The sequence below is a fragment of the Convolutriloba macropyga genome, chromosome 2 (assembly GCF_964194025.1).
Source record: "Convolutriloba macropyga chromosome 2, txConMacr16.3, whole genome shotgun sequence".
In the NCBI taxonomy this organism is placed as follows: domain Eukaryota; kingdom Metazoa; phylum Xenacoelomorpha; order Acoela; family Convolutidae; genus Convolutriloba; species Convolutriloba macropyga.
In genome coordinates this window covers 45,600,311-45,613,307 of record NC_134469.1, presented here as the reverse complement: position 1 = coordinate 45,613,307, position 12,997 = coordinate 45,600,311, and the positions used below count along the sequence as shown (strand labels likewise).

Genomic DNA, 12,997 nt, shown 5'->3' with positions numbered 1-12,997 from the left:
AGCGAGTGAGAAATGACGTCACGCGCGCAAATGCAGTTAGTGAGAGGAAGAACTCATTCAGAAAATTTGACTTTTTCAGCTTTGCTGTGTGAACAAATGTAAAACGAAAAAATAGCGTCAGACGACGAAACAAAAAAAAACCAAGAGCACCGCAACATAGCTTCGCTCAGCTTACAGCTTCGCAGCTATAATAAAAAAACCTACAACTACAAGTCAGAAACAATAAATAACATACCCGGCAGATTGCCGGAAAATAGCCGCCGTTGATTCCAATAAGCATGACTGGGATTGAAATAACAGAAGATATTGAAAAAAAAAGATTTTCGTACAAAAACATTTTTTTAAGTCCGCTTTATTTTGATGGCATTTCGTAGTTGAACATACTTCTGTTTCTTAGAGAGAGGCTACAGGGGCTACTATCAATAACAATAAGCATTAGAGAGAGGTAACTAATATTTATAGGACCGACGTTCAAATAGCGGGCATCTAAAATTGGGCTTTATGGGTTTATCCCGTTTCTATTTCTGACTTCAATTTTTTATACTGACTGTTCATTTTGAATTCCTTTGCTGAGCAACTGATGTTCAAAATCACTTTTAGCAGAATGAGAGAAGAGAGAAACTAGCCTAGAGAAGTCAAAAAGATTTCACGCAAAATGTTGAAAAGGCGGCAAAATGAGGTAAAGCGAAACATTTTTTTATTCGACGAAGTAAAAAAAAAAAAATAGGAGCGCTATAATAGCCGGCTGAGAAGATGAGGGCGGCTATTAATAAGAAAATCAATTTTATTAGAAACTGTATATAAAGTTGAACAAAAGCATACTACATGTTACAGACTAAACTACGGTTGAGGCCCCAAAGTTCGATACAGAAGTCAACGCCCAAAAACATAAGTCAATGCTTGAAAACAAAAGTCAAAAGTTCAAGTCATGAACAAACTTGCGTGAGCTAAAAAAAACCTTTAGAATCTCAATACTCTTCTTCGAGTCGTAAAAATTGTTAGAAAACCAATACTCACCTTCGATTCGCATCAAGAAACGCGCAACAAAATAAATTCCTTCAAACTCCGTTTCAGAATAACAAATAAGCACAATACGAGAAAAATGACTGATTCTAAATTTTTAAACCTAAAATGCCGCTAATCATACAATTTTACACAAAATATATACGCGGGACTAATATAATTGCTACAAACACAAGCGTTCAACTGGAATTAAATAGTGCCAATTTTGGTGCGTTTTTATTAGACTTGCATAAGGAAAAATTGAGCAGATTAAGTTAAAAAAACTGCAATACACTGCAAACAATTTAAATCGAGAGCAATAAAAATATGGTAGTACAAAAAATTGCATGAAAAATGACCAGCACGCTAAAATATTTGCTAATAACAACTTCTTTTGAGAGCAGTTGATGACAGCAAGACGGTAACCTTTTTAGTACTTTTGGGATAGCATGTCACCAAAAACGAGTTTAGAAAACTAGCAAACAAAGCCCCGCTGGAATAATGAAAATTAAGCCCAAATCTAACTTTTATTTAAAGCAATTTTTGCTACTTACAAAACTAAACTTGCTTTTATTATGTACCCAAAAATTATATGGCGCACACACTAACTTAAGTTTCTACAAAATAATTTGATAGCTTTCCATGAAATATCTAAGATAAGCGTTTTCATGAACTTTTACATAAAATTTATGAGCAAAAAAATAACCGGACGGGCGAATTGCTATCAAACAACCGGCAACGATTGGTTTTGTCCGTAGCCAACTTGGGCCAAGGGAGGCAAGCATTGTTCAGGCGGAGAGTTGGAAAGTGTTTGGAAAGCGTGGGTTTTGAGGACCGGAGTGGGCGGGAGCGTCCAGGGTTAGTGCTGCAATGAGAACGGATGTCGACGGTTGGGTAAGATTGGGGGTGTTGCGGACTCCAAACCCCCAAAAACACTATGAACTTTGAATTGGTGTCTTCTCAGCAGCTTTGTAGAATTGTAAGCTTAGACACCGGTAGAGCTCATTGACTTGATACTCTCCGGGATTAACATGTTTATCCCGTTTTTGAGGAAGAGAGGTCCAATGCTCAGACGAAAAAAAACTATCAGACGACCACGCCTTCACACCGTGAATTTTTGTTTCTAAAACTGTTTCGGCGAATCAGATTCGTAGAATCTAGTCAGCCGAAAGTCTGTAAGAGAACTTAATGCCCTCCGAACGTTAACTATTTATCCTGTTTTTGAGAACAGAAAGTCCAAAACGTCGGACGAAAAATTCATCACCCGAAAAATAGCATATAAACGAACAGGACCCAAATAATTGCTACCAACCAGCAAATATTTAACATAACCGACTAACGTTAACCGAATAACCCAACAGCGCAGCGTGGGGGCAACAGAGCGGAGGGGGTGGGGGTGGGGGTGGGGACAAAAGTGGGGGGGGGGGTGGTGGGGACAAAAGTGTGTGGGGGTGTCTTCGACCTCTAAGAACCGCCCTTCACACCATAAGTATAAGTTTCCAAAACAGTTTGAGCTGAAACACAGCTGAAAAGCTCTAAGAGCACTTAAAGCCCGCTGGGAGCTACCTGTTTATCTCGTTTTTGAGGACGAAAATTCAAAAGCGTCAGACGAAAAATCGGTCCAGAAAAGAATCGCATAAAAAGACCGACAGGACTAATATAATTGCTACAAACTTCATTTGATAGCAATTAAAAAGCAATAAATAAAATCCTAAATGACAGAGTAAGGTAACCAAAACACCTTTTTCTGTTCTGTCGGTCAAATTGGGAATCAAAGGTAACAGACTCAATGAATTTTTACCAAACAGTATGTTATCACAGGGACAATTTTAAACATGTGTTTCTAATAGCTAGAAACAGTTCAGTAGCAAATTCCTCAAATCTAGCTTGGTTTCAAAACATATTCCGGCGAATTCTGAACACTTTTCATAGATATAAATTAATTAAGAACGAAAGAAAGAAAATTTAATTACCCAGAATATCATCAACAACAAACAGTATATTATATTAAGTGTTACCGATGAGACCCGGAAAGGACAGAAAACGGGGTCCTGCAACCCTCCAGGTAACCGCTCTGGTTACACATGTTTATTGATGGCAGAATTAGGTTACAATTAGGTTACAAACTTTTCAAAAAGTTGTTTTTTCCAAAACAAAACAAAAAAATTGCGGTATCTCGCGAACAAGAGATAGATGAATCAAACTTTCAGGCCAGAAGCAGGGCACAAAAATTAAACCTCCTTTGGCACGCAGCCAAAGCTATTAGCTTTTGGAAAAGTTTTTTTAATATATGTTTCACTAGGTCAACAATTTGGAGCAAAAACTTATTTCAGATAAATGTCAGATTTCAGATTCATTTGATGTATCTCTGGAGGCTGTTTTCCATTGCATCCGAGAAGGTTGAATAACTTGCTAGCACCGTATATTATGGAAAATCGCTGAATTTTCGTTTTACAAACAGGTTCATCGAGCATTGAGAAATTCTTAAGAGATGAATCTTTTAAACCGTAAGGATTTGGTTCTTTTCAAAAATATGATTACAACTCACATCTGTTTCTGAAATAAATAAATTTCAAAAATTTCTTTTGCAATTTCAAAATTGGTTCAAGCTCATTGTAGCTGGTGCAGCCGGAAACCAGAAGTCCATATTGAATAATGGGTTGCCCAATACTACTATAAAATCGTATTGGTTGGGAACGAGGAACGAAGTGCCTAAGCTTAGATAAAATGCCCATTTTCACGTTGTCTACATGCGAGACCAATGAACGTTTGTTATCAACAAAGACAGCTACGTATTTACAGACAGGCTTTAACTCTAAAGGCAAAAAGTTTGGGAAGAAGGTAGAACGGAAAGCACTAGATTTAATATTCATTTGGACTGTTTTGGTTAACTTAAGTTTTAGTCCATTGGCATTCAGCCGGTTATTAAGACTGAGTAGGTCAGCCACAATGTAATTTACAATACAGTTCATAGCGTTCAAATAAGTGTTGTCGGCAAAGAGTAGTATGTCAGCAGACGGTTAAGACAGAGGGAGATCGCTAATATATACAAGGAACAATAATGGACCGAGAACGGAGCCTTGGTGTACACCCGTAGTTACTCTCTGCCTTTCAGATAAGTATCCATTTGCTTCAACCGTCTGAATTCTATTGGTGTGGTACAATTTTAGCCAACTAAAAGCGTGGCCCCTAAAACCATTTCTCTCCAATTTGTACAGCAGAGTTTTGCTATCTATAGTGTCAAAGGCTTTTTCAAATGAAGGAACTAAATATTTTTATTGTCTTAATAAATCTTAATTTTTAATGATTTCAATTAGAGCATCGAAAGTGCTGTGTTTGCAACAAAAGCCAAATTTTTTTCCACAAGGAAGCATGAAATTTTCCAGAAACTTCATTCTGTTATACATTGCACGTTCCTGAATTTTACTGAAAACTAACGATATGAATCGGCAATTATTTTGATCCATCTCGGAACCCTCTTTGTGCACTGGAATGACTTTTGCTTTTTGTAGTTCTGATGGGGAAATGTCAATTCTGAAAGAGATGAGATAGACCATATAAAGAACAATTTTATGAGTAACTGACTTCAGAATGAGGTTACTAATTTAATTGTCCCCTGAAGATGATTTGTTATCTAGACTATCGATGATACACTTTAATTCTGCTGGAGTGACATCATAGAAACATTGATTTATCTACGAACTCAAATACTGGTAATAGAGTTTTGGGATGTCTTTTGTCAGAGAGTACGCTACAATAGTAAAGAAATAGTTAAATTGATTAGCTATTTCAGTAGTGACTTGTTGTTTTCATTTACAATATTATCTAGAGGGGGAATGTTTTCTTTTGCTTTCACTTTGCAGTTTAGGTCGTTAATCAGTTTATAGATTTGTCTTGTGTCTCCGATACAACTATTGAACTTATTCCAATAAAAACTTTTCTTCAATTTTTTGACGGAGTTTTCAAAAACTTTCCGAATTTCCTAAAATTTCACTTTGAGAGCTCCATTTGTTGCGTCAGATTTCAATCTTTGTACACAATATTTCGTTTTGATCTAAGAAATTTCAGCTTATTATCAAACTAGCCAGGGATTGTCTTTGTCTTATCTTTAGCCGATTTAAAGGGAGCAAATTCAATTAGCGTTGAATCGAATGTATCATGAAATATCTGGATCGCTTCATCCACGTCTGGTTCAATACTCAGCTGATTAAGAATGTTTCTTAAATTTTCAGTTATATTCTGAATTTTTTTGTTTTAGCTGATTTAAAAGGAAGGATGTGTCTCTATACACTCGTCATGAAGGTGAACAATCCGGTTTAGCGTCCCATATCATTAAGATAGGGTAGTGATCTGTGATGGCCTCATTCACTAACACTTCGAAGCTTGGGTTCAGCACATTCTGGTAGATTAAATGGTCAATGCAAAGGCAAATGGTCAAACCATTTGAATTTACGGTGACACGTGTAGGATTTACCGGCTGTACTTCAAATCCGTTGGCATTTATTGCATTTTTATATTTACTAGAGACCAGAGTTGTAGTAAGAAAGTCAATGTTGAAATCACCACAGATCACAACGGAAACGCTGACTGAGTAATAATTTTCTAGATACTTACCCAACTTTTCTATAAAGTGGATTTTATTGGTGCGCCGTTTATTGTAAATGGTAACTAATTTAAACTGATTTTTCCCAAGCGCTATATCTGTCGAGATTGTGTCAATTAAAGTCCAGAAGGCTTTGTCAAAGGATGAGGCAGCTTTCTTTTACTTGAATCATTACACCTCCATATGAGGTTTCCCTATTTTTGGGGACGAATTGGTTGTACCTCTTTAGGGAATAGCTTGGAACACGATCATTACCGGTTAGCCATGTTTCAGTTAAACAATTAACATCAGGCGGAGACCGAAAGCTAAAAACTAGTGCTTCCAGTTCCTCAAGGTGATCTGATATTTAAAAGAAGATCAGATAGTTGAATTGAAGAGTTGGCAGTTGGTAAGATATTATTAGAGTTAGAAGCTACCGGCAAGAAAATTTCTCTCATTATGGAATGTGTATAGTATGCTGCCTTACTTGGTCCATACTGCAGAAATTCTGTTGTCACTTTATGAAAGTTAGTCGTCTCGCTCTGCTGACGTCTTCAAATATCTTGACTTGACTGGCATTCTCGAAGAGTCTTCTCTATTTCTTCATAATGTCAATTTTGCCATTTTTCGGGAGAACCGTACGATGATGGGGTTCGTTTACTTCTTTGCACGAAGGCGATGGACAATTGACAAATCTTTGACGAGTACAGTTGCGCCTTCTTATTACTTCTTATTTGCAAGACTTTATTTATAGTAGACTCAGGAAGTTCAGGGATAGGGAAACCGTTTGTCCTTGCGAATTTCTTTGTCAGCAATGAAAATCTTCAAGTTGTCGCGTCAGTTATAGGTCTCTAGCTGTTCTGCTTCACATAGGCTTGGTAATTGAGTTCTTCGTACAATTGTCATGTCAGCCGCAACATTTTCCAGAATTTCTATTTCGCCTTGGCTACAGCAGTGTCAACTGTTTCACTTATCCTTGCCTTCAAAATATATAGTATTTGCTGGGTAATATCCGGGATAGCTGCTCCAATTGAAGTTTTATCTGTCTCCTCGATAGATTTCCATGTGTCAGTTTGTTGTTCGTCCGCGTCACTTATTGGGGATGACTCTGTATGGGCCCTTTTGGTACTGGGTTTCGGAACTGTTGTTCTGTCATGAAATCTCAATGCTGGTAGGTCAACGTTTACATCAGTCGCAGTCTCCTCGCTGTTCTCTTGATAGTTTCTTTCTTCGGTTTCAGTTGCCATCTCACATTCATTAGCCATATCCAACCGGAAACTATTTAATATGTTTATCACAACAATCAGTCCACTTGTTAAAATTTCAGTTCCTTTTTTTCTCGATTTCTACCTAGACGTAGAGCTCTGGAAACTTTCAGTTTGTACTTTCTGATAGCATTTTTGAACTATTTCCAACCTAATTAACGTTATCATTAGCGGTAAAACTAATTCATTGGCGGTAAAACTAATCCAATCCTTCACATAAACCGTGACAAGATCCTTATTTTTGGCATCTAGTTTTTCAGCATCTACTCTTTGTTTTTCAACATTCTAAGACTTTCAACGAAAGCTATTTCTGTTGGCAAATTTCGGAGGGCGATTTTTGATCGGTTAATTTTGCCATTTTAATTGATCTTAACGCTTTTTGGACTCGCTCTAAGATTAATCATCCACGAGAGATTTTAATTTCATTTAGCACGCTACAAAAAATTTTGAACACGGTATTTGCTTGGATTCATATCTTACGAGACTGTGTTAAGATACCTGCGAATTTTTAAGCAGCAAGTCCTTATTGCGATCAGTCTATGAGTTGAAATGAGTAATCAACAGACAATTTAATCCAAGAAAAAGATGCGGCTTATCAGCAACAGCCACCGAATCGGCGCATACCTTTCGCCCTTTGTCAAATTCATAGTAAACTGACTAACTTTTTGGGTGTGCAGCTGAGTCTTTTGCCCACAACTGGCGCAGAATTTGAGTTGGCACGAGTGACACCGGTGTCCAGCTGGTGTGGAGGCAGAGGCTGGCTCGAACTTGATGCGGAAGCAGATTTGACAAACGGTCCCATCCGCAATTCCCATCGAGCGACTCTGCTCCTCCAGAATTTTGACATCTTTTTCTAATTTTTCAAGGTCATTCCTTGCTCGACTAAACACACAAAAAACATTTACAATAATAGACATTTAATGAAACACAAGGAGGCTGGGTAATATGCATCCGCACATAATGCTCCGACCCCGCTCATCCACGTTCTGACTTAATTGTGTACCAAATGAGGATCATTCAAAAAAACACACTTTCAAAAAAAGTGTTAAATGAGTAAAATTGCTATAAAATTAAATCATTAAATGATTTAAATAATGTGGCATTAGAGGACTTGAGACCTGCCATTAATGTGACTGCGAGGCAAGAAAAACACAAAAAAAATAAACATTAATTACGGACAATACTCGTCAATCTAATATTTTCATTTAAAAAAAAATTACGGACAAAACAATCTTTTTTTAACAGAAAAACATTAAGTAACAAAGTCAAAACCGTATCAGATAAAACCTTAAAAATTAACTTGAATTTTACCACAAAGCAGATCAGACTAGGCACCAATTCGACAAACAGAAGAACAAAAAGAGGCAAAGTTCAAAAATCTAATTAACTTAAACCACCAAACTCACAAAGTTATAACAACCATCAGCTCTCAACATAAGAATACTGGATGGATTCAAAGGGAACTGCCTGAGAAGTGAACATCAACTGTCTTCAGTGACACTTTCACAAGCCTACAATATATCAAAAACAGACAGGACTAAAAAATAAAAAAGAAAAACTACAGAAACACAAAATTTTGTGGCCGTTAAAAGCATAGAATTTTAACGGAGAGGCTCAAGTTTGAAGTTCAAAATTGTTCCAGGATGCTCGGTTGAAAGAGGTTTGGTTCAATACATCGATAATTTTGAAACCGAATAAAGTCAAGTCATTAAAACCATGAGCTTTTAAAGGAAGACTTTGAATGATTTCGCATTAGCCTCAATAAGAAGCCATCTCAAGGAAACAAAGAACCAACCTCAAAAATGCAGACATTGGTTGGAGTCTTCTTTTGCAGAAATTGGTTGAGAGTCGTTACTATATGAATCTTCTTTTTTCCATTATACAATCTAAGTAGCGGGTGAAAATTCTTTTTGTATAAGAGATAGGTAAAGCCCTGCAATTAACTATTTAGGCTGGCCTCCCCTTAGCCTAAACTTGTTAAAGGCAAAGCAGCTGACAGAGAGCAATATGTTTGACATTATTCGGTAGCGTTAACGCTTTATTTTTGCTTTTGAAAGGTTTTCGACTCCTATGTTAACATAGAACAAAAATTTTGTTTTTCAGTAAAACATTTTTTCTACCTGTCTTGAAATTCGAGGACATAGATCAAGGTTTCCAAGATTTATCTGGCCAGGAGATCGCATCCAAAACAAATACCAAAAAGTTTCATAATTAAAGAGACAGAAATAAGAAATTGTTTCTCGTTCCTACTAGCCAGAAAATTGCCTGCTACGCTCAGTTTTTAGATCAACTGAATTAAAATCTGACAAAAAAGTTCCTCAAATAGGATTCAAACAAACAAGGAGGCTCGGCAATGAGCGTTTGCACATAAAGTGCCGACACCACTCAATCACATTGTTACTTAATTGTCTACCCAATGAGGAAGGGATAGAAAACTTTCAAAAATTCACATATGGTTCAGCAAACCAGTAAATGGATCAATTAATGTCTCATTAGATGGCCGATGAGACCTGCCATTAAAAAGAATACCAGACTTAAATTTCAAATATCAAGAAACACTAAAGTCGATGTCTATATTTTGTCTATATTTAAAAAAAAAACACCCTAAAATCAAAATGGCATCAGATAAATCCTAAACAATAAAAATTATGCTGTGCTGCACTAAACAGTCATGGGACCTGGCCTTAATGAGACTCTGCGACAACTCGGCAAAAAACATTTATACCTTCAATACCTCCCTCTTGAGGAAGCAATTGAGACATGTAATTATCTGGAAATGTTATACATACGACTACAAAAAAAGAACGAAGAGTTATCAAGTTTAAAAAATCAAAAAATTAAACAAAACCGTTTCGCAGCCGTCAAAACCGCAAGCGGTTCACCGAGAACATTAAATTGGTTCAATTTAACAATCCTATTCTGTCAACGCGAAAAGGCCCTCCCCAATAATATGATATTGTGGCAAGGAATTAAAAAACAACCTCAAAAATGAGTAGATAACTTGAAATAGCATTTTTTAGAACAAAAACGAGTAGTATCAAAACCAACAAAACATCAGTTGAATACAAAAAAACAACTATAAAGACGCATTTTTAGCTCACTAGAAAGAAGATGCCATCTGTCTTTACAGATACTAGATTTTTTACTAATTCAAAAGTGACAATCATCAAAAAACGTAAGCTTTCAACTAAAAACAGAAACGGACCATCTCGCAACCCCTTAGTTATCAGTGAGACTAAGTCCTCAGGCTACAAAAAAACTGACAAACCTCAAAATTTCAAACAACTTTACGAAACTACAGATTTGAAATAATTAAATCTATGACACATTATGAACCATATAATCAAAACATACAAACATAAAAAAACTGCTGTAATGTTTATAGTTCAAGAAAATCAAAATCTGAAAAATGGAAAAGTAGAAAAATAAAAAAAAAACAAATTAAAAACCTAATTAAAAAACTTAATTAAAAAAACATTTTGGAAATAAAATATTTTGAAACATTTTTTTTCAAAAAATAATTAAATTGAAAATAATAATCAAATAAAAAGATCTTCAAAAATTGACAAATAAATAGAAAAAGCACCCTTTTTTGTTAAAAATTGTTTATATAATTAAGCAAATGAAAGCAAAAGTTCTGCAGATATATTTCAATAAGTAGATAAGAGGCAAGAAAAACACAAAAACAAAAAACAATTGGGAATTGGATGAAAATAGGCTATACCTAATGTTAATACATAGGTATATCCTTTTACCCCCCCCCCCCCCCCACAGGTCTGATCAACTATTACTACTCCAATTGTAAAATAAGGGATTTCAATCATGCTAGACAAGTAACTTGAGCAACAAAGTCAGTACTACTAAAGCGTAAATTTTTCAAACTCTTTGTAAGTGAAGATGAGAAGGCCAATTGAACAAATTTCTTGTTATCAAAGATTTTTCAACGAGCTGCCAATCAACTTTTTTTTCACTGTTTAGATGTGTTGTGATAATGCTGAAATGCTATTGTAGGGATCAAGCAATGGTCGAATATTGATTTTTATGACATTCACACCGTTTTTGTAATACTAATTGTAAATATTATTCTTTTTCGCCCATATTTTAAGTTTTAATATACAGTATCATAATTCAGTATCATAATTTGCTTAAGAGAACCTAATCTGTGTTTCAGTGAATGTCTAATGGCTTTGACACTTTCTTGAGTTTTGGCAGTACCTGTTGTTCAAGGCCTATCTTTTCGTCTCATTACAAACAGGTTCATCTCATTGGCTTTCTAAAGAGGCAAAATTTAATATATACAATGACTTAAGTTGATAGATTAACGATCTAATTTTTTTTAAAAAAAAAAACTTTAGGAGTGTTGAGCCTATATGTCGTTCTTTTTGTCAACTTTTAACATGATCGCATTGGTGACAGGTCCCACCGGTTTTATTCGGAGTAAAATTATTAACTGGTATCTTCTGTGGTAGTTTTAGCGTTCGACTAACGGGTTTTAACCATAAAACTTATTAAAATTGGGAATTTGAAGTTTTGATTTATCGTTGGTTTTCTGGTCAATCATTATATCAGGTTTCGATCGCATTAAGAACTGGTCAAATCGGCACATGAGTTGGTATTTCAATTAGTGTTTTCAGTATTTGCCCAATGACGGATCAATTGTGCTTTAAAAAATTTGATGCTTTCTAGCATTAAATAATATGAAATAATTGACCGTCTTGATATATGGTTACTTGTTCTAGAAACTTATAGCCACAAATTATCAAAAGAATTAGTTTTGCCAAATGTAAAATTAAATTGGTTGCTATCTCTCCCAATGTTTCTCTCCCAACGTAAGGTCATTTGCTTCGTTTAAAATCAAAGGCTGTTGTTGGCATAGGAAATTTCGAAGTCAAGTTATGTTTTCCCAGTTTTGAGATCTACTTCAGGACTGTACAGCTAGTATTTTTCTCAACACGTATTCGATATAAGTTTGATATCTAAATGGGTATTCTTGATATATTGTTTATAAAAAGAAAAATTTTGACATGCGTGAATTAACTCAATCAGTAAAAATGACTTGAGCCACGTGAACATGTATGAACTACCTAAATCAGTAAAAAAAATTGTCCTCGTCAGCCACATATATTGTTTGCTTTGTAGATAAACAATTAGAATTTCTTTAGTGAATAAAAGAATAATTTGTCCTAATAATCATAATTGAAGTATTGAGTTCAATCAGTGCTTTAAAATTATAGCAAGTGTTTTTTTAAACGAGATCATTTTGAAACAATTATAATAATTTGGAATCTTGCCTTTTTGTTTTTCAAATTCTTTGAGATTTTGTTATCAGTTTGTTGGTTATTGGAAACAAAAAGCAAAGTTAGCTGCTTTTTAACAACAAATGGACTTGAGTGTTCAAAGATTTCTCGATATGTTGTTACGCAACTACTTTTCAAAAAAATTGAGTTTGCAGTTGGCCATTTTTCTCCTATTCGATGCTTTTCTCAACTTTTTCGCAATGTTGGTGTATGTTTTCCGAGAGCGCGTTTTGTGCATTTTATCAACATTTTATGATTGGTTCTTGATAATATTACACCACTAATTTACAAAGAAAAAGTAGCTCTTTATTCAAATTCTTCTGCTTTCCTTATCTATTTCTAAGTATGTAGGTTCGTTTGCTTTGTTGAAAATCAAATACTGTTATTAGCTCAAAACTGTTTGTGTTCAACTAATTAGTCAATTCTATTTCGTGGGTTTAATTGCAGAAAAATAACTGACTAATGTCGGTTGAAAAGATCTCCAACTACTGGCGGCTTTAGCTTAATTGAAGGGACGGGGAGTGAGCGCGGCGCTTGGGGTGGGGCTTGGAGGGAGCACACACGGGAGCTTGAGCGCGCTGGGTTATGGGTGGAACCATGCGCATGGGTTGGGGATTGGGGATGGGTGGAGTTTAAAGGGGTCTGATTTGGGTGGAGCTGATGAAGTTGGGGGTGCGAGGAGATAAAACTCCAAGAATCGCCCTTCACACCCTGAATTATATCTCCAAAACAGTTTCGATGAATAGTATAGTTAGAATCTAGTAAGCCGAAAGGCTTTAAGAGAACGTAATTCGCTCCGGGCGTTACATAAATATCCGGTTTTTCAGGAAAAATCAAGAGGTTCAGAACAT

The 12,997-nt window shown here is 35.6% G+C and overlaps 1 protein-coding gene across 1 annotated transcript in view; it reads right to left on the bottom strand.

Moving 5' to 3' along the window:
* Positions 1-12,997, bottom strand: part of LOC142358703 (uncharacterized) — a 389,942-nt gene that overhangs the window by 330,195 nt on the left and 46,750 nt on the right. Inside the window, exon 2 of the mRNA XM_075410229.1 lies at positions 7,512-7,731. Coding sequence (XP_075266344.1) covers positions 7,512-7,731 — 220 coding nt within the window. The remainder of the gene's footprint in view (positions 1-7,511; positions 7,732-12,997) is intronic.